Source organism: Melospiza georgiana, chromosome 2 (genome assembly GCF_028018845.1).
Source record: "Melospiza georgiana isolate bMelGeo1 chromosome 2, bMelGeo1.pri, whole genome shotgun sequence".
Classification (NCBI taxonomy): Eukaryota; Metazoa; Chordata; class Aves; order Passeriformes; family Passerellidae; genus Melospiza; species Melospiza georgiana.
The window spans coordinates 80,292,728-80,311,744 of NC_080431.1; the positions used below are offsets into that span (position 1 = coordinate 80,292,728).

At 48.7% G+C, this 19,017-nt stretch overlaps 1 protein-coding gene across 1 annotated transcript; it reads left to right on the forward strand.

Moving 5' to 3' along the window:
* The first annotated feature begins 4,734 nt into the window (after positions 1-4,734).
* On the forward strand, positions 4,735-18,938 carry LPCAT3 (lysophosphatidylcholine acyltransferase 3). The gene is given in 14 exon segments (XM_058018908.1): positions 4,735-4,776; positions 4,778-4,931; positions 12,958-13,065; positions 13,184-13,290; positions 13,442-13,535; positions 13,622-13,659; positions 14,713-14,891; positions 15,301-15,409; positions 16,060-16,146; positions 16,434-16,600; positions 17,194-17,341; positions 17,875-18,033; positions 18,153-18,279; positions 18,389-18,938. Coding segments are annotated over 13 exon segments (1,509 nt in total). The 3' UTR covers positions 18,270-18,279; positions 18,389-18,938.
* The last annotated feature ends 79 nt before the right edge of the window (positions 18,939-19,017 follow it).

Here is a 19,017-nt window from a genome sequence, read left to right on the forward strand (position 1 = left end):
ACCTTAGCAGTAATTTGCCTGTTTCCCATTCTGGCAATAAGAGAGTTCTGTGGGTTTCCTGCACCCTGCACTTCCCACCTCCCTCTTGTGACCCAGGCCAGCATTTTTGCCAGTCATTAAACTGGGAGCCTTTGATAAACCCCAGGAAAACGTGGCAGTGCAGGTGTGTTCTGAACTGTTCAATACAATTCCCTGATTTCCACCTCTGCAAATTGTACCAGGGGGATTTTCACCAGAGTCTGTTCACCTCTTTTATTCCCTCCATCACTGAGTCTCATTGCAAAGCTTCCACCATCTCCCAGTAAAATCTGGGGCTTGGGAACACTTTGCTCAGTGTTCTCTCAGGCACTGAGATGCCTGCTGCCTTCTGACTTCCTTCCTCTACACCCCTGGGTGTTTCATCCATGACAGTACAATATTCCTAAATACTTGTGCTTTCTTTCACTGAATTATGAAGTGGTTTGGATTGGAGGTGACCTTCAAGGTAATCTAGTTCCAAACCCCCTGCTATAGGCAGGGATATTTCCACAGACCACGGAGGGGCTCAGAGCTCCATCCAGCCTATCCTTGAGTACTCCCAGGGATGGGGCATCCACAGCTTCTCTGGGCAACCTGTGCCAGTGCCTCACTATTGTCACAGCAAAGAATTTTCTCCTAATATCCATTCTAAACCTATTTTTGTTCAGGTTAAGGCCATTCCGCCTCGTCCTATCACTATTTGCCCTTTCCAGCTCCCCTGTAGCCTATTTAGGGGCTGTAAGGTACTATGGCGAGGAAGGACCCTTCTCTTCTTCAGGCTGGGCAACCTCAATTCTCTCAGCCTCGATACCGCTTGACTGTGAGCTGCCGTGGCGACATTCCCGCGGCAGGAGAAGCCGCCGGTTCTCCCGGACTGAATCCCGCCTCGCCGGTCCCGGCGGCACCGAGAGGCGGCAGCAGAGACCAGCGGGCCCCGCGGAGCCCCGGCCCCGGAGCGCCCCGCCCGGCCGCAGAACGGGTGTCGGGGGGGAATTCCCCGGACCCGGCCTGGGTGACAAATCCTGGTCCCCGCACGGAGTGTCCGAGCCCACCCGCCGTGACCGGGGACACGAGCTGCGGATCCGCGGAGCGGGGCTGGGGAACGGAGCCCGCGGCGCCCGAGAAACGGGGTCTGGCGGCGCACAGGACAAGGGAAGGCGGCCTCAGGCTCGCCAAGGTTTAGGCTGGATACTAGGAGGAATTTCTTCTCTGAAAGAGTGATCGAACATTGGAACAGGCTGCCCAGGGAAATACTGGGATCACCATCCCTGGAAGTGTGCAGAAAATGTGTAGGTGTGGTGCTTAGGGACATGGTTTAGCAGTGCACCTGGCAGTGACGGGTTAATGGCTGGACTCAATGTTCCTAGAGGCTTTTTCCAGCCCTAATGATTCTATGATTTATTTGTTCAGTAATCTTCACACTGAAAAGGTGACATGATTTCAAGTATACTATTCCTTTCCTGCCTCCAACATCCACCAAATTCCAGTTTCTCCATCTCTTTGGTTTATCATTCACCCATTCCTAGCTTTTTTCCCCCTCTGGCTCCACGGCCACCAATTCCAATTCCATCCTTCTAATGAAAACTTATTTTCATGTCCTTCCCTGCCTGTTATTCCAAGGAGTCTCTCTTCTCCCTCTATACTTCATCTCTTCCTAATGGTTATTTCTCTCCCCACCCTCTCTGTGCTTTTCCCTTGACGTGGTTGTTGACAACAGCAGACTTCTGTCATATTTAATTTTATTCTGACTCTGGCTTTTCCAGCATCTTCCTCCTCCCCATCAGTGTTCAGCCCTAATCCCACTGCCCACACAGACACCTTGCCCCAAGTAGCCAGCTCCTCTCCCATGGCCGTTTCGATCAGGATAGGCTCCCGTGCCTGCTGGGAGAAGAGGCACTGTCAAGGCAGGGCACAACATTCCTGTTCCAGCTCCTCAGCACACAAAAAATGGTCCTGGAAGGAAGAAATGGTCCTGGAAGGAAGAAATTGTCCTAGAAGGAAAGTCTTGAACAAGCATCTGGGGTCTTGTGGCTCTGGTGCGTGGGAAAGCTGCGTGGAGCCACTGGAACACAGTCAGTGGAACTGGATTTTCAGAAGCTTCAGCAGCTGCATTCCCACTGTGCCTCATGGAGCTCATGTGAACCTCAAGCTTCACATTAATGCCCGTGTCATGTTACAAAATTATGGTATATCTAAAGGACAGTAAATCAAGAGTTATGGCTGCAACCCCTCCTCCCAAGGACAATGCTGCCTTGATTATTAAAATAATAATAATAATAATACTGCTGAAAAGTACTGGTGCACTCATCGTGTTCTGACACTTAAAACCTACTCTCAGAGCTACTGTGCTGGGCCTCCGAGTGACTATCAAGAGTTTAATCTAAACAGGTCAAATATAGCAACATTTCAAGCAACTGAAAACAATCTTGCAATGGAAATTGTTGGGCAACCTCAGGAACAGATGCTGCTTCTGAAACTCTTTGACAACAGTAAATTACAGGACTAAGCAGATCATTTCTTGTCAAATGTGCCTTGAGCAGGGTCAGACAGCCGTCACGCTCACATAGAACTGATTTACTTGGGAAAGTGGCCTAAACACCATAAACACACAACTGAGTGTAGAAGTGAGAGACAGACATGCCTTGACAAGCCAGTCCTCAGGCTTTGCAAAAAATTTGGCAAATTTGTCCACTAGTTAGGGTGGACAAATACAGCAACCTGTTTGTAGAGTCTAACCTGACGGAGTCAGTTACCCAGGAGGGTTTTTAAACCCTTGTTATTCATCTTGTCCTGCTGCTCTGCGCCTTACTCTGCCTTCAGGGGACTTCTGGAGGAGAAGGCCAGGCTCTCCCCTTTTTCACACACTTCCTCACTCCCCAGTGCAAGAGAGGTGTGAACCAAATGGAAAGAGCCCTGTGGATAGGTGACTAGAACTTCGTTATTCAGAAACCTGGATTTGGTTAGCCTGGAAAAGAGAAGGGCAAGGTGAGGCAAGGTCTTTAGCCTGGTCTCCTGAGTAAATGAGGTCTATATGGCCGTGCTGCCAGTCAGTCCCTTTCCCAGCCAGATTTGATAAGAAATGGCATCTAGCAGGTGCTGGTGCTGCTACCTAAAGGGTGGTGATAAGGAGAATGGACCAGGATAAAGAGGATGATTCAGCATTGGTTCAGGAGCCCAGAAAGGCTGGGAGCTTTCCAACCATGAAAATGCACAGCAATTACCCAGGCACTGCCCTGAGCAAATGGCTCCAGCCTTGAGTTCTGCTTGCGAGCTGCAGTTTGGATCAGAGAACTCCAGAGGTCTCTTTTCATGCGAACCTTTGTGCGAGCCTGTGTTTGCCCCTCAGCTGTATTTGTACACCCAAGTGACCCAGCAGGAAAATGGGAACACAAGCAAGGGAAGAGGATCACATCCATTGCACCTGACACTTCAGCTAGGGAGAACTTGGGGTGCACACATGGACAGCTGCATGAGGGGACACACCTCAGAAAAGGCCATCCAGCAGCTGAGTTATGGGGAGTCTGTGTGGGCCCAGCCCTTGAGTGACCAGAGAGTCACAGAATCCCAGAATTACTAGGGCTGGGAGGAACCTCTGGTTATCCAGTCAGGGTCACTTAGAGCACGTGACACAGGAATGCATCCACGCAGGCTTTGAAGGTCTCCAGAGAGGGAGACTCCACAACCTCCCTGGGCAGCACGTTCAGCACTCTGTCACCCTCAGTGTAAAGAAGTTCTCCATCATGGAGGTGGAATTTTTCTAGTTTAGTTCATGGCCGCTGAGCACCATTGACACGGTGCCTGCTGCTGTGGCACACTGAGGCGCAGGGCACTGCACGGCTGCTGCCATAATGCCCGTGAGGGAAGCAGGTCCTGCTGGGCCACGGGAGCCAAGGAGCGGGGATGTGTCCTGTGGGAGCTCCTGGGGCAGCGGGACCTGGCAGGGCCGGGGAGCTCCAGCAGCGCTGAAGATGAAGCTGAGGCAGAGGCTGAGGCCAAGGACAGGGACAGGGCTGTGGCCAAGGCCACGACTGAGGTCGGGGCCAAAGCCACAGCCAGTACCCAGGAGCCAGAGCCATGCAGCAGAGCTAGACTCAGGCTTACACCCAGACTCAGAGCCGAGCTCGGGCTCACACCCAGACCCAGAGCCAGGCGTACATCCAGACCCAGAGCTGGGCTCGGGCTCACACCCAGACCCAGAGCCAGGCTTACATCCAGACCCAGAGCTGGGCTTGGACTCACACCCAGACCCAGAGCTAAGCTCAGCTTACACCCAGACCCAGAGCCGGGTTTGGGCTTACACCAGGACCCAGAGCTAGGCTCAGCTTACACCAGGACCCAGAGCTAGGCTCGGGCCCAGGCTCGGACCCAGACCCAGACGCTGGCTGAGGGCCCCGCGCGCGGCCCACGCGCCGCTGCCGCTCCCGCCCTCCCCGCGCGCGCCTCGCGTCCGCGAATAACCCCCGGCCCGCCCCGCCGCTCTCCTGTCCCGCCGCAGCCAATCGGGAGCCGCGCCCCGCCCCGCCCTCCCGGCCCCGCCCCGCCGAGCCCCCGGCCCCGCCCCCGGCCGCCGTTCCCCCAATCATTGGCCGGCGGGGCCAGACCGCGTCACCGCCCACTCGCGGGTAACCTTTGCCTTAGTGCGCGCAGGGCCCTGCCCCGCTGCCACCGCTGCCCAATGGCAGGCGCGGCGGGGCGGGGCCGGGCGCGCCGCAGCCAATGGGCGCGCAGGGGGCCGCGCGCGGTGCGGGGGCCGCGGTGGCTGGTGCCGCTGCCGGGTTCGGGGCGCGACCGGCCGGCGGGGCGGCCGGCGGCGAAGATGGCGGTGGCGGGGTCCGGCTGGAGCCTGGCGCGGCTGGCCGAGGCCCTGGGCTCCTCGGAGCAGGCGCTGCGCCTCATCCTCTCCATCCTCATGGGTAAGGCAGGGCGGGGGGAGACGGGGCTGGCGCTCCGGGCGGGGCTCCGCGCCCGTCGGGGGAACGGGCGACCCCGCCGCCGTGCCGCGCCGCGCGGGAGCCGGGATCGGGCATCGGTTCGCCCGCGCGGAGCCGCACCTGTGCCAGCGCCGCCGCGCCAGGCCACGTGTGCGCGCCGAGCCGGCGGGCGAGATGCCGCGGGCAGCGGCACCGCCCGTCCCGGCCGGCAGCCCGCGAAGTGCCCGCTGCGGCCGCCCCGCCAGCCCCCGCCCGCCCGGAGCGCAGGGACCCCGCTGGGTTTCCCGCGGGAGGTCGGGGTGCGGTCCTGGCAGGCCGCCTGTGGACGCGGGGCAAGGAGGAGCCTGCGAAAGACCCCGATTTGGGTCCGTGTCCCGGGCGCAGGAACTTTGTTTGGGATTGTCCCGTGAGTGGCCGGTGATGCGAGTGCATCCCGTGCCCCGTGAGCGGGTGTCCGCAGGGCTGTCCGCTCGGGACTCTCCGCTGCCCATCAGTGCTGCCCCGTCCGAGTGCAGGGACATCGCTGTCGGGGGACATCACCCGTGTGTGCGGCGGTGGTGGCACCGTGCGGGAGAGGCGTGTCACTGGGGCACTACCGGGCAGGCTGGCAAAACCTTCCAGCTCCGTGCCAGGAGAGCTCGGGTGATGTCCTGCGCTCCACCTGCAGCGCGAAGCATGTTGCAAAACACAGGGTGCCTGTGCTTATGTAAACACGGGATGCTTGAGTTCCATGCGAAATGGTTAAGGCAGGGCTGGAGTTGTGATGTGGGCTGGCGATTGAGGGGGAGGTTGTAGCTCCCAAAACATTAATTCAAGTGTGTGTATACATGCTATCTGTGTAAATCTCTGCAGATGCTCAGGGAAACTTTGGGTTGTGAAAGCATTTGGTGGTGTAGTCACCTAGCAGGAAAGAAATACAAGCTTTCCTCTGAACCTGAAAGTGTATTCGAAGTGATACAGCTGCGACTGTGTCATTTGTCACAAAAAAGTTGCTTTGGCTAACTAGAAGTACAATATTTTTAAAGGAAATGCAAGCAAGAAAAACTGTGTCACTTCATAACCATGGTCTGCACCAGACTTATTTCTGCCTGATTTAGTTTATGATGTGTGAGATCAAACTGAGCCAAACATTCTTCCCGTGAAGGGTCGATACAGGAGACCAAACTGGTTATCGTTTAGAACTCAATGAGTTTGGTTTGTTAAACCAAACTTCTGCCAAGAAAAAAATGAAGAATTAGGAAACACACAGGACATGCACACAAGTCAGCGTTAATTAGTCTAGCAGCTCCCCACCTCCAAACGAGAAAAGTCCTGCTTTCCTTTCTCCCACGTCTCTCTCTGGTCCTTTAATTGCTCTCTGATTGAATTTACTTGTTTGGCAGCAACCTAAACCAGAAAAGGCAGATAGCTCACTGCGAGGTTAGTCACCCAGATCAACCAAGGGACCAGTCTAACGGGTGCTGATGCAGAAAAGGTCCTAGAAAGTGTATGTGGAGGCAGCCACAGCAGCAGAGATGGCTCTGCAGAATGCACCACCACCGTACTCCAAGTTGCTTCTTGCTAGCAGTAAGTTAGGGACACGACATTCGGGAGGGTGTTTCCTGCTCAGCGTCTTGTGGGTGTGCAGCACCAGTTCTTTGAAATGAACAGCAGATAATTATTGTCCTGATGATGATAAGAGCTGCCTGCTGCAGTCAGCAGATTAAGGAAGCGTGAGACTCCTGTGTGCTGTTACAAATGTTCCGTGTGCAGTGTCGACAGTGAGCCACTGGGATGCCACAGCGTCCCTTCCCAAGGTAGGCCACTATCTGTTTTACATAGCCTCAGTGGATCTTTAGAATTGGTATTAAAATTCTGGGGAGCAGGGCCCAGAGGACCACTCACATCTCTGCCCTGCATGCCTCAAATGGATAAACCAAAGCAGGAGGCTGGAGCTGCACTTTCCCCTGTCCTTCCTCCCTAGCTCAGTATCTTTTAATTAGATGCAGTGGCAGGCATAACTTCAGACAGAGGGCTTCAGGGCATGCAAAACAGCCTTGCCTGCAGTTTGGCACTCCTGCAGGTCATGTAGGTTGAACCACTCAGGCAGAGGGGACTGACTCCAGCTCTCCTGCTTAATGGATGGGTGAGCACTGGGTGGGAAAGCATTATACCTGTACCATGACTTTGAAAGGAAGGGCCAAACATCACTCCAGAGCAACATGAGAGTAGAGTGAGAGGAGTTCCTTAGCCCTGCACAAAGAAATGTTCATTTAATTGCAGCTTAGTTTACAATCCTTTTAATCTCACTGGTAATGCAGCTAGTGCTGATGACCACTTCAGAGGATGGCATGGGGTATAAATGAAAGGCATTTCTAGAAGCTGGAAGTGGCATTAGGACGTTAAGTATGGCTTTTCCTTCGCTTCCTCCATTTCAGGTGTTTACAAAGATTCAGGAAGAAAACTATTTTTGTTGGCTGCAGTTAATACTGCTGAATTATTTCAGGATAAGGCCATGAGGGTGAAGCATAGTTCCAAAGATGGACTAAAAAGTCGTTGCTTATTTCTTCCTCTGTGATGCAGTTTCCCATCTACACGGTGCAGTTTTACTGTGACAACAGTTTCTAGGGTTTCACTTTCAGAGGATCACCACAAACGGGTAAAAATAGTCTTCTGAAAAAGAGGAAGAATCACAAAGGACTTTTCAACTTCTTACATTGATTTCTGAAGAAAGCTGAATTATTGTTGAAAAAATAGTCTGAATTTACTCTCTTGATTCAGGATAAGTGTTTGCTTAGTAATGATCTGAAATAACCAAAAGAGGTCATTTAAAGCTGTTGGCATTCTGACATGACTGAAAAAAAAATTAAACACAGGAGAGAACAAGAGAAGGCGAAAAAACATTCAAGAACTAAAACTAGAGTAGTCCTAAAGAGCACCACGTTGTTTCAGTGAACAAGTAACAGCACATTGCTGAGCAAATTATGGGAATTTTAGTCACAGTTTTGTATTTAAATCAGAGACAGGTTTATGCATGCTGCAATTTTGAAGTAGAGACTACAGCTAGAATAGAGTCCCTTACCTGGATTGTACAAGATGAAGAACTTACTGCAGACTTCACCCACGTAAAGATTTGCATAGACAACCTTTGAAGAAAGTAATCTGCAATTTGGCAGCGGTACCAGCAGCAGGAATACCTGAAGCACAATTCTGGACCCTGCCACAATAAAAATAGTGATATATCAGTACACTTATGTCTGTCAATTGTGTGAGAATGTCTTTGAGAGATGAACTCCAGCTTGCACTCTTCAGTAGGTTCCAGTGTTCCCACTGGAGCTGCTCCAGTGGTGTGAAGGAGATAACAGGGTTTCTGTGCTGCTGCTCCTGTCCTCACATGAGAGGGGACACACTTCTCTCCTGCTGGCACTGCTCAAAGCATAAGCCAGGGTGCAGGAGGCCTTATGGCACTGTGTATTTAATACTTTATGTTGCTTGTGCTTCCTGCATGGCTGTACAATCCCAAAGAATTAAAGCTATTTATCTTACCATAATATTACACAGTGCCTTGTGAGCTACCTGCATAATATGGAGGGGAGCCAACATGCTGTTTACAGCCCTGAGCCAGAAATGACCCGTCTGGTTTGCCCAGACCTGCCAGGAAAAGCACTGGGAAAGTGTTCTTTCATTCCATGGACATAGCAGGGACCTGCAGAAAGTAACACATTCTTACCCAATGGCTGCCAGAAACCTGCTGCTTCACTTGCAAGGTGTCTTATCTCCTGCTTTTCTACCTCTCATCATTTTTATACATGCTCTGCTTCATGCTCCCTTCATCCTGAAGATTTTTAGGCTCAGTGAAATTCTTGTGGCCACCCAAAGCTGCTGACTTATCCCAAATCAAGTTCCCAGCTGGTCAGCCAAGCAGGGACCTTTCTGCAAGGCCCTGCTAAGCACCTGATTCTGATGGGTAAAGGATGGGAAAAGTTTCAAGAGGCAGCAATGTCCCGCCATAAAACCAGCCCTGTCACAGTGTATTTTCAGTTCAGTTTCGTGTGAAGAGAGCCCTGTTCACATGCTTTGAGACAGTTTTGTTATGCAAACTAAAGCACCAGAAGTGGACTTTCAAGGTAAACTCCTGAGCTGAATTAAAATACTCATGTTTATGCACCCAGTGTTTAACAAGGTGTGGCATTTCTGCAGTGTTAGAAACAGAAAGGAATAACTTTGGAGTTAAAATATTAGGTAAGACTGATATTTCAACACTTTTTTTCCCCCTGTTGTCCCATTCCTTTTAGTTTTAGCATTCTTATAAAAAAATTGAGACAATTGCCCTGTTGGATGTTAACAAAGGAGGAGTTAAATGTTCAGCAAAAAAGGGAGAAGAGGAAAGCTTGAAGATGAGATAGAGCATATCAAAGGGGAAATAAAGGGAGCAGAGATGAAAAGAATCTTTCTGCTGTTCTTATTTGCAGCTTTATCTCTGGAAAAGGAGAGGCATCTTAATCACCCAGTCCAGAAGATGGCAAACTTGACAGCACTATTTTTGCTTGGGATTAGTGGAACTTTTCTCCTGCCTAATCCACCTTCTTGATGATTTAACTTCTTTTGCTGAATTAGATTCTTGCATTTGTGGACAAGCTGGGCTTTGTGCAGTGGCCCATTACTCTCCCAAATGGCCGTGGCCAAGAAGCTGAGCTTGTCCTTTCCTTCCTCTTCGTGGTTCTCTTAACCAGAGATCATCCTCTTCTTCCTGTCAAGTAAAACAATAAAAATAATCTCAGTTGCTAATTCCATTCTATAGAAGGTGTGTGTCTAGAGGGAAAACCCAGCTCTGTGTGCAGGCTGTTTTCTGCTCTGTGGCGCATAGGGAAAAATGAGTTTGGATCAGAGGTTCCCTGCTGTTTTCTCCAGGAGTCTTACAGCCACTTTCCCACTCTGCTTCATCCACTCTGCTTAGGGAGCCGTGAAAGGGGAGTTTGGCAGAGTGGGAGCTCCTGGGCAGAGCCTCCTGGCAGCAATGAGCAGGGACTCTTGTCCTGTTGCTCTGAATGGCAGAAGCAAAGCAGCGCGGCGTTTCCTGCTGCTGGCATATCCAAAGGTGCCATCCAGCTTGCCAGAAGGCAACCATAGCTCCAAAAGCTGCTCTGCTAATTCAGGCTGCTTCAGGGACGTGGTAGTAGGGCAGGAGTACTGGTGTTGTTATCAGCAGGAATTGTTTGTTGTTTAACAGATAGTTTATCGGTGTTCAGAAGGGCACGGGCTACATCAGGATGACCATTGCTACCCACTGCTGTTTGGAGGTTAAAGTTTGTATCAGCAGCATGCAACTGGCCCAGTTGTAAAACTGAGAAAATTATCCCATGCCACAAAACTGTAGGTAAACTGCAGTCCAGAGTACTGACAAGCTGCTCTAGATATCAGAAGAGTTTAGGCTGATGTTGTGACTTTGGACTGGAACAGCAGCCACGTAGTGCAAGACCAGGGTTAAAGTTTATAGTTTGTAAAACCGTGGATGCAGTGTGTATTTTAGTAACTCTCTATTTGCAAGGGTTCATCATTCTTCTTCCTTAGAGCAGCATTACCCCCAAACCATGACATGATCTCCTGGGTAGAGCTAAAAAGGAGCACAGTTGCCAAATGAGATAGGTCTCAGAAAGAGTAGGAACACTAGTTACGTTATAGTATTCAGTCATACTTTAATTATGTCTATAGAAATGGCTAGAGGGAAAAAATGGTAGAAATTGACTGGTTTGCAAAATATTAGTGGTTTTTAAGAGAATGGGAGACTCTTTAAAAGGAAGATTTTAAACCATGCGTATTGATGAACAGAAGTCAATTTTGCTTTGTCTGTATTTCTGATTTTTTCTCCCCTTTGCTCAGAGGGGGGAAACATTTTTCCACACTAAACCTCAGCTTTTAAACTTTTGATCTAATAAAACTTCATATTTTTTACCACTTTCCATTTCTCAAAGCCAGTTCTTCCTATGTTTTTTAAACTTCAGCAGGAAGATTGGCTCATGAACAAAGAATCCCCATTTGTATGTTTCTGAGTAAAAGGCCAGTAGAAAATACTACTTTTTTTTTTCTTTTTTTTTCCTTAATCATGTGAATTGCTCTAATTCTTTGAGTTACTCCTGTATCCCCAGAGAGCCCGTGTGATGAACTCTCTTTGCCAATTCCCTCTTTCCCCCTCAGCTGGTGTTCAGGCCAGCAGTGGGGGTGGAAAGGGACTGAAGCAGGCTGTGTAAAAAGCATGGAAGAACGGGAAGGGAGAGGGATGGTCAGGGTAAGGCATTTTGTAGGAGAGTTTGGAGCTGCTGCTTTGGAAGGGAGAGCAGGCTGGATGTGCAGGAGGGAGGTTGCCAGGCTCTGGGAGCAGAGAGCCCTGGTATGTGGGGCTGGCCAGAAAGCAGCCTGTGGCGTGGAAACCGGCGTGGGACACAAAAGGAGGAAGGAACAGCAATGAGGAGGCAGGGAAAACCAAAAGAGGGGTGGCAGGAGGCTGAGGAAATGGGGAGCAGCAGCTCGGTTTCAGGAGGCAGCAGGTACACCTCTGGACACAGCAGAACATGAGCCCAAAAGGATCTAGAAAAGAGCCCCGAAGTCCCCAACTCCAGGGCTCCCTCCCAAGGGATTTGTGGGGTTGGAGAGGGCCTTAAAATGGCTCCAGCCTGTGAGCACTGCCAGACATGTATTTAAATAACATGACAGAGTTTCTCATTTCCTCTCACAGTAGTGACTAGACTTGGCCTTGCTTGTTGGAAGCCTTCCATCCATCATACACTTCTCGGCAGAATGTGCATTTCATCACCTTTTATTACTGCTCCCTATAAAACATGACCACCTCCTGCTACTGCTGCTCCATTAGCGCAGGTAGCAGAGCTCCGTCCACTGCTCCTGATCTCAGCCAGGATGATGAGTAGTGTGGATGCCAGTATTGTGGGATGTGATGAATTTCCCCTTTTTCTGAGCAGCGTAAGAGGACACGCCTGCAAAGCAGAGCAATAAAGTTACAAGATACCAGAACTAAAGTGGCTTCTTGTATCCCAGTTCAGCACCTTCTGCACATGCCTTTAGAAAAGGGAATTGCAACACTTCCTGTGCCACTGTGCATTGAGACTTATTATATTTACTGTCTGCTATGTGGCAGTGCTTATTGCATGCTTCATGAAACTCACCTAGACAACAGAATTTAATTGAATTGTGATGTTCTGTGTGACGCTTCTCACTGTACTACCAGTGTGCTTCACAAATATTTACTTCTCACTCAAGCCACAGATGAATAATCTGGAGGCATTCCTAACTTAGACTAGGAGTTACCTCACAGAAAATGCAAGGAAAAAAACCCTTCCACTTTTCTTAGCTGCTCCATATGAAATGCTTCTGACTGATTTTTTTTTTCCAAAAATACCACATGCGTAGTACCAGTGGATTTTAGTTACAGCTTTGTGTACCCAGTAGTTCACAAATCAGATGCAAATCCAAAGTTGCAGAGTTAGAAAAGCGAGAGTATCTTACTGGAGGTCACCTGAGGAGATCTGAAATTAAAGCTGAAAGAACTCATTGAGGTGGGAGTAGGACTGAGGTTTTTTGGACATTGTAATGGTATTAACCATAAAGTTTTTCCCTTCCTCCTCCTTTTTTTTTTTTTTTTAATCTAGCTTCTTGCCATGTTCATTGTGTTTGTCACATAATTTGGAAATGAATCACAGGCTAAAGTGTGATTCATGTATTTCAGCATTATCCATCTCATATATTGAATGAGGCCAGAAAATGTAATCCTGTAATTTTTTGCACTTCAATGTCAGTTTTGCTATAATTATGTTCCCGTTAAAGTATTTTCTTCTGTACAGAGTAATTCATCTGGAGTCTGTCTCCCAAGATGCAAATGCAGTATCAGGAATTAACACTATGCCCTGTGTTGATAATGTGTGATGCAAAGTACATGTTCAGAAAAGCTGTAGTTTGGTTCATGACAAACACTTGTCTAAGCTTATTTACAACTCTTCCTTTTTTTTTTCTCTCTCAGGATATCCTTTTGCCTTGTTCCAGCGCTACTTCCTCTTCCAGAAGGAGACCTACCTCGTTCACCTCTACAACGTGTTCACAGGACTCTCAATTGCTTACTTCAATTTTGGTAAGATGAGCTTGGGAAGAGAGAGCTGCCTGGCCCAGGGCATGCTGCAATTTGGGAGGGAGCACCTATACATCTAATTTCTATTTCTCATCTCTCTCTTTCTTTTTCCTGCCCACAGGGACGCAGTTTTTTCACTCCCTGATATGTGTCCTAATCCAGTTCCTGATCCTGAGACTAATGGGTCGCACAATCACTGCCGTCATCACCACCTTTCTCTTTCAGATGGTAAACCCTCTTTTTTTTATTCCTTGGGTTTGTACAAGGAGGCCTCTGCTCAGTTTAGCACTTCAGTAGCAACTGTGGGTGTAAAAGTGGAGGCAGATCAAAACCAGCTGGAGGAATTAGTTTGAATAACCCAAACAATGGTTTCTTTCAGACATACCTTATGGCTGGATATTACTTCACAGCCACAGAGCATTATGACATCAAGTGGACAATGCCACATTGTGTCTTGACACTTAAGTTGATTGGTGAGTGACACCTCTCTTCTCTTTCTTGCACTCTGCAACCTGTGCCCATCCCAGGGCTTCAAGTTTTCACTGTTTCTCACCTCTAGGTCTGGCCATTGATTACTATGATGGAGGAAAAGATCCGGTGAGTTATACACCATTTCTCCATCATCCCATGCTGTCCCAGTGAGCTAGAGATCAGAAAATCAAGTTCAAAGGATGTGAGTTAGCAAGCTGCATTGTTAGGTAAAAGCCACAGCTGAGAGGGGAGCCCCTGGGAGTGTTTGAGGGCACTGAATTCTAGACTAGAACAGAGACAGTAGTGATTAGAGATGGACTGAAGATGTTCCAGTTATGTCAGAATATTACTCTTCCAAATTTCCCACCATCTCCTTCCCCCAAATCTATTGCTTTAGATTCCCAATCCCTGATGCTCTGTGTCTTGTGGGTAGCATAGCTTTAACTTGCAGACATTCAGTACTGGATCTCAGTTCCCATCTTCCTTTCCTTTGATTAGCCTTACCATGTGCTTGTCAATGGTTGCCCTTTACCATTTGTTAGGACCCTGTTTTTAGCTCAGACAAACAGAGAAGTTGCACAGCACAGTGTGTGGGAGAGGGCACTACACATGCTACAGTCCCTCAATCCTGCTTCAAGTACCTGCATTCCCCATCTCCTGTTTGAGGCCTGACCAAGTCTGTAGCATCCATGGAATCACTGCTGACTGCAGGAAAATGAGGTCAAGATGAAACTTCCTGAGCTGAAGCTTCAAGTATTTAAAAACAATTTTGGCATCGAGAAGTAGGATTTGTAGCACGATAAAGTCTTGGGAGAGTACATGGAATTGCAGTCAGGGACTGGAATAGGTCAGATACTGCAGTGCTCCTACTATGCCTACTCTGCTGCCAGGGATGCATGTCAGTGGATCCCTTCCATGCTGGGAGCTTATTTGGGAATAGAGACCTGTGCAACTGGTCTCAACTATTGGATCTTGTTGCTGTTTGGAGGGGGTGGGCATAGAGAGGGGCTGGCGAGAGGAATGGACATGAAGTACAAAGTGTAAAGTTCCATGTCCATGGGGAGCAAGAACTGAAACAAAAAAGAAACAGAAAATCAGTAATGAGGCAGGGTGAGGACATAATATCCAGAGCTGGATGAAACCCCTGGGATGATGTTAATGCCACTCCCTTTGGTGCAGGAGTTCCTGACCCCTGAGCAGCGGCGATTTGCTGTTCGGGGGGTTCCTACCTTGCTGGAGGTCTCAGGATTCTCCTATTTCTATGGTGCCTTCATGGTTGGGCCTCAGTTCTCCATGACAGACTATCAGAAACTGGCAAGGGGTGAGATGACTGACGTTCCAGGCCAGAGACCCAATAGGTAATACAAAGCTGCTTGGCTTCTCCCCTTCCTACGATCCTAGAATGCCGACTCCTCCAAGTTCCCTGCAGCAGACTGCCTTCTTACCTGGACACAGAACTACCGTGGCCAGGAGTGATCTATGACACAAGGCAGCCTTTCAAAAGTCACTCGTAACTCTGCTTAACGTCCCAGCATTGTTCCAGGGCATGAACATCAACAACCATTTGGCATCTTTAGTACAGACTCGGTTCCAGCCTGGTGATGTTTGCATCCCAGCTTCCAAATGGAGGCAGCTGCTGCAGTGGAATGTGGTGACTCCCTGTCGCTGTTTGCCCCACCTCCTCCTCTCCACCTCTGTTTTTAAAACTATGAGTTGGATGGTCTCTTTCCAAGGCATTTCCTTGACCTTGGTATTTTTCTTTCTCAGTTTCGTGCCTGCTCTCAAGCGCCTGAGCCTGGGTCTCTTGTTTCTAGTAACCTACACCTTGTCGAGCCCGTACATCTCTGACGAGTACCTCACCTCAGATGACTATATGGTATGTATTCACTTGGCCTTGTGGGGTGGGGAAGAATTCCACTTCTCTGGTGGGCACTGCATCTACAAGAGTGGAATAATTTTCTTTTTTTAAATTTTTGCCTCAATTTAAAAATAAGTCGGCAGCTAGTGATAAGATTTTCCACAGCTAATTTGGCTTTACTGCCTGTTGTGATGATTCCACCTGATGCAGAACAGGAATCTGTTGAGCAGAACTGAAACAAATGAAAACTTTTACAAATAGATAATTGATCTTAAATGCTACTGTTGGTTTTCATATGTATTTTATGACCTTTTAATGACTTTCCATTTAACCATTATGTGCAAAGAATTTCACTAGAGTAACTTGTAAGGCTTACCATAATCTTTGACGTTCTTGGAAAGCTCCTAACAAATAATTCCTACTGGCAGATTATCAGCAAACATTTTGATTATGCTAATCCCAGAGTCTTCCCAAACTCTACCTATTTCAGTATAGCAAAATATTACCAAAGGAAAGAGAATGATGTGTTAAGTTTGCATAAGCCTGGCGGCCCAGCCTGTATGTCTTAACACAGATTAAAACAAAAGACAGTGATGAAATACCTTGTGTCATAATGGCCACTCAACTCCAGGTTTTATTTTTACTCTGTTTCACTCTTATCTCTACAGGAGAAGCCTTTCTGGTTCCGTTGTGGTTACATATTGATCTGGGGCAAAATTATACTCTACAAATACGTAACTTGCTGGCTTGTTACGGTGAGTCTAGATGTCATTCCAGAAGCAAAAGACAAATGAATAAAGGTCCAAGGCTCTTAGACTTAGCACTAAATGGAAGAAATCCAAATATCTGGAGATCACTACAGGTCAGTTCAGCTTGCTTTAAGTTAGCAAAGGCTAGCTAACCAAAAGGCAGTTTTTAATCCATATGTTCTATCTGTAGTGATGCTCTGAACACAGTGATATTCAGCACTTCCTCAGCTCTGCTTCTCCAGCAAAAATAGGGCAATATTTTCATCTTATCTTTCTTGTGCATTTTCTGACAGGAAGGTGTCTGCATCCTTGTTGGTCTGGGGTACAACGGGAAAGACCAGAATGGAAAGCCTTTGTGGAATGCCTGTGCCAACATGAAGGTCTGGCTGTATGAGACAACACCTTTGTTCACAGGGACCATTGCTTCTTTCAACATCAACACCAATGCTTGGGTGGCCCGGTGAGCAGGACAAAATTCTCCTTCTATAATGTGTCAATTCTGTTCTGTCAGCAGAACCAAGACCTTAGGCTAAGCAGGAGCACTAGAAGAAGAATCTGCCAGTTTTCAGTTTGTGCACCTTTTCCCATGTTTTGCTGCTGTGCCCTTAGAAACAGGTTATTGGGGTACTGTGTCAGAGAGATCTATTAATTCACCTGGAATTAATTAATTAATAAAGGCAAGCAGCTGATGGCAGCAGAGACTAGAATGGGACTACTGCAAGCCCTTAGGGCTGCCTGCCTGCTCAGCCAGCCACAGAGCTGCTCTGACAGCTGCTTCCTGCATCATGGCTCTTGGTGCTCCCCACTCCAAACTCAGATGGGTTTTGGTTCAGCGCTTGCTGGGACCCACAGCTAAATTGTGTGTGCTGACCCCCCTCTCCCTTATAGCTGGGATTTCTTTAAGAATGTTTGGATGTAGGTTTTGCCCTGGTCATGCTGTTCCTGCCAGCACGGGGCGTGCAAAGGCGTTGGGTTCCCTGGGCGCTTCATCCCTGACACAGCAGGGGAGGACAGAGGATAACCTGCAAGCACTTTGTTTCTCTTCTGCTCCAGCTACATCTTCAAGCGCCTGAAGTTCCTGGGCAACAAACTGCTGTCACAGGCCCTGGCCCTGTTCTTCCTGGCCATTTGGCACGGGCTGCACTCTGGCTACCTGGTGTGCTTTCAGATGGAGCTGCTGATAGTCATCGTGGAAAGACAGGTGCTTTTTGTCTGACTTACCAGAACAAGGGGGCCTGTGTTAGCCTCTGCCCCTGGGTTTGGAAAGTGCCGTGCTGAAGGCTTTACTTGCATCAAATATGAAAAACAGCTGCTTACTTTAGAATTGGTTTTCAAGCATGGCAGGGCTTAGTTCTCAAGAGTTTAGTAGGTTACTACTTTCTGCGTGGGCAAACCATAAATGTATTGCAGAAGCTAACAGGGAGAGAACTGGAAAACCTGGCATGTGAGCAGAAGGCAGCTGAAGTGCTTGGCAGCTGGAAAGATTGGAGGACAAACACATGAGCTGAATGCCTCTGTTAAATCTCCTAGTACTGCAGGAACAATATTCCTTATTAAAATGTACTTTCTTAATTAAAACTTTGGCCAGGACAGGAGATTTAGCTGCTTTTTTGGACTACCTGCTTACTAAAACACATTTTACACAGCTGGATAGAGAACTTTGGCCCCAGAACCTGCATATACAGCCACAGGACATCCAACTGTTGAGAATTCTGTTTTTTCTCTTTAAATTAGGCCATGAACCTTGTTCGGGACAGTCCTGCCCTAAGCACTTTGGCCTCCATCACTGTCTTGCGGCCCATCTTCTACGTGCTGCAGCAGACTAACCACTGGATGTTCATGGGTTACTCCCTGGTGCCATTCTGCCTTTTCACCTGGGACAAATGGATGAAGGTATTTAGAAGCCACAAACAGACAACCCCACATGGTCAACCCTGTTCCCTCCATCCTCTCCCCTGGGTTTTTGGCTCAAAGCTGGTTGCTGATCCCCAACCCTGCCTTTCTCTTTACAGGTGTACAGATCTATTTATTTCCTCGGCCACGTGTTGTTCTTCACCTTACTGCTGGTGCTGCCTTACATTCGCAGATCAATCGTGCCACGGAAAGAAAAGCTAAAAAGAGCAGAATAACAGCCAAACGGTAAGGCTGTACAAGGTAGAGACCAGGAGGTAAAGCGGGGCAGCAATGCTGCAGCCCAAGGCAAACATGGAATCAACCAAAGCAAATATAGGGCACCTCTGTTTTTCAGATTGTACCACCTGTGCATTCGTAGGAGTTGATCTGACACTCCGGAAGCAAAGCATCACCTGCCAAGTTTGCTGTGTTGAAGTCTGACTATTTTTCAACGCAAGGAGGGGGAAGGAGAAAGCACAGGGTCAGAGACCCGAAAGGAGGGGATGTGAGCGAGCCTCCTTGAGCCCCTCCACCTTCTGTCCGTTGCCTTATCTCTGCCGTCCCGCGGCCGGCGCTCGACTCTCCACTGACACCCCGATTGTACCACACTCACGGCAGGTGCTGCGTTGGATTGGAGCCACCTTCTGACTTTTCTACGTTTGTCATCTAAGATAAAAATTGCTCCTGGTCTTTTTAACATCGGCTTCAGCTCCTTTCCTCTCGGGTGCCTCGGTGTGGGAGTGTGAACTGTCACATGCCGCCGAGCAACGCGATTCTACAGGACCGAGTGACACCAGGGTGAGCAGGGCACAGCTAAGAATTCCACTTCTGTGTGACAAATTCGGGCCAAGTCCCTGCTATAAGGGGATCCAGCCTGCCCACATATGAAAAATGAGAAAGTAAAATTCACGAGCGTTTTTTACTTAAAAAAGGTACCTTTAATAGGAGGAAAAAGGGTCAGTGGGGCAGTCTGTTTAAAGTCTC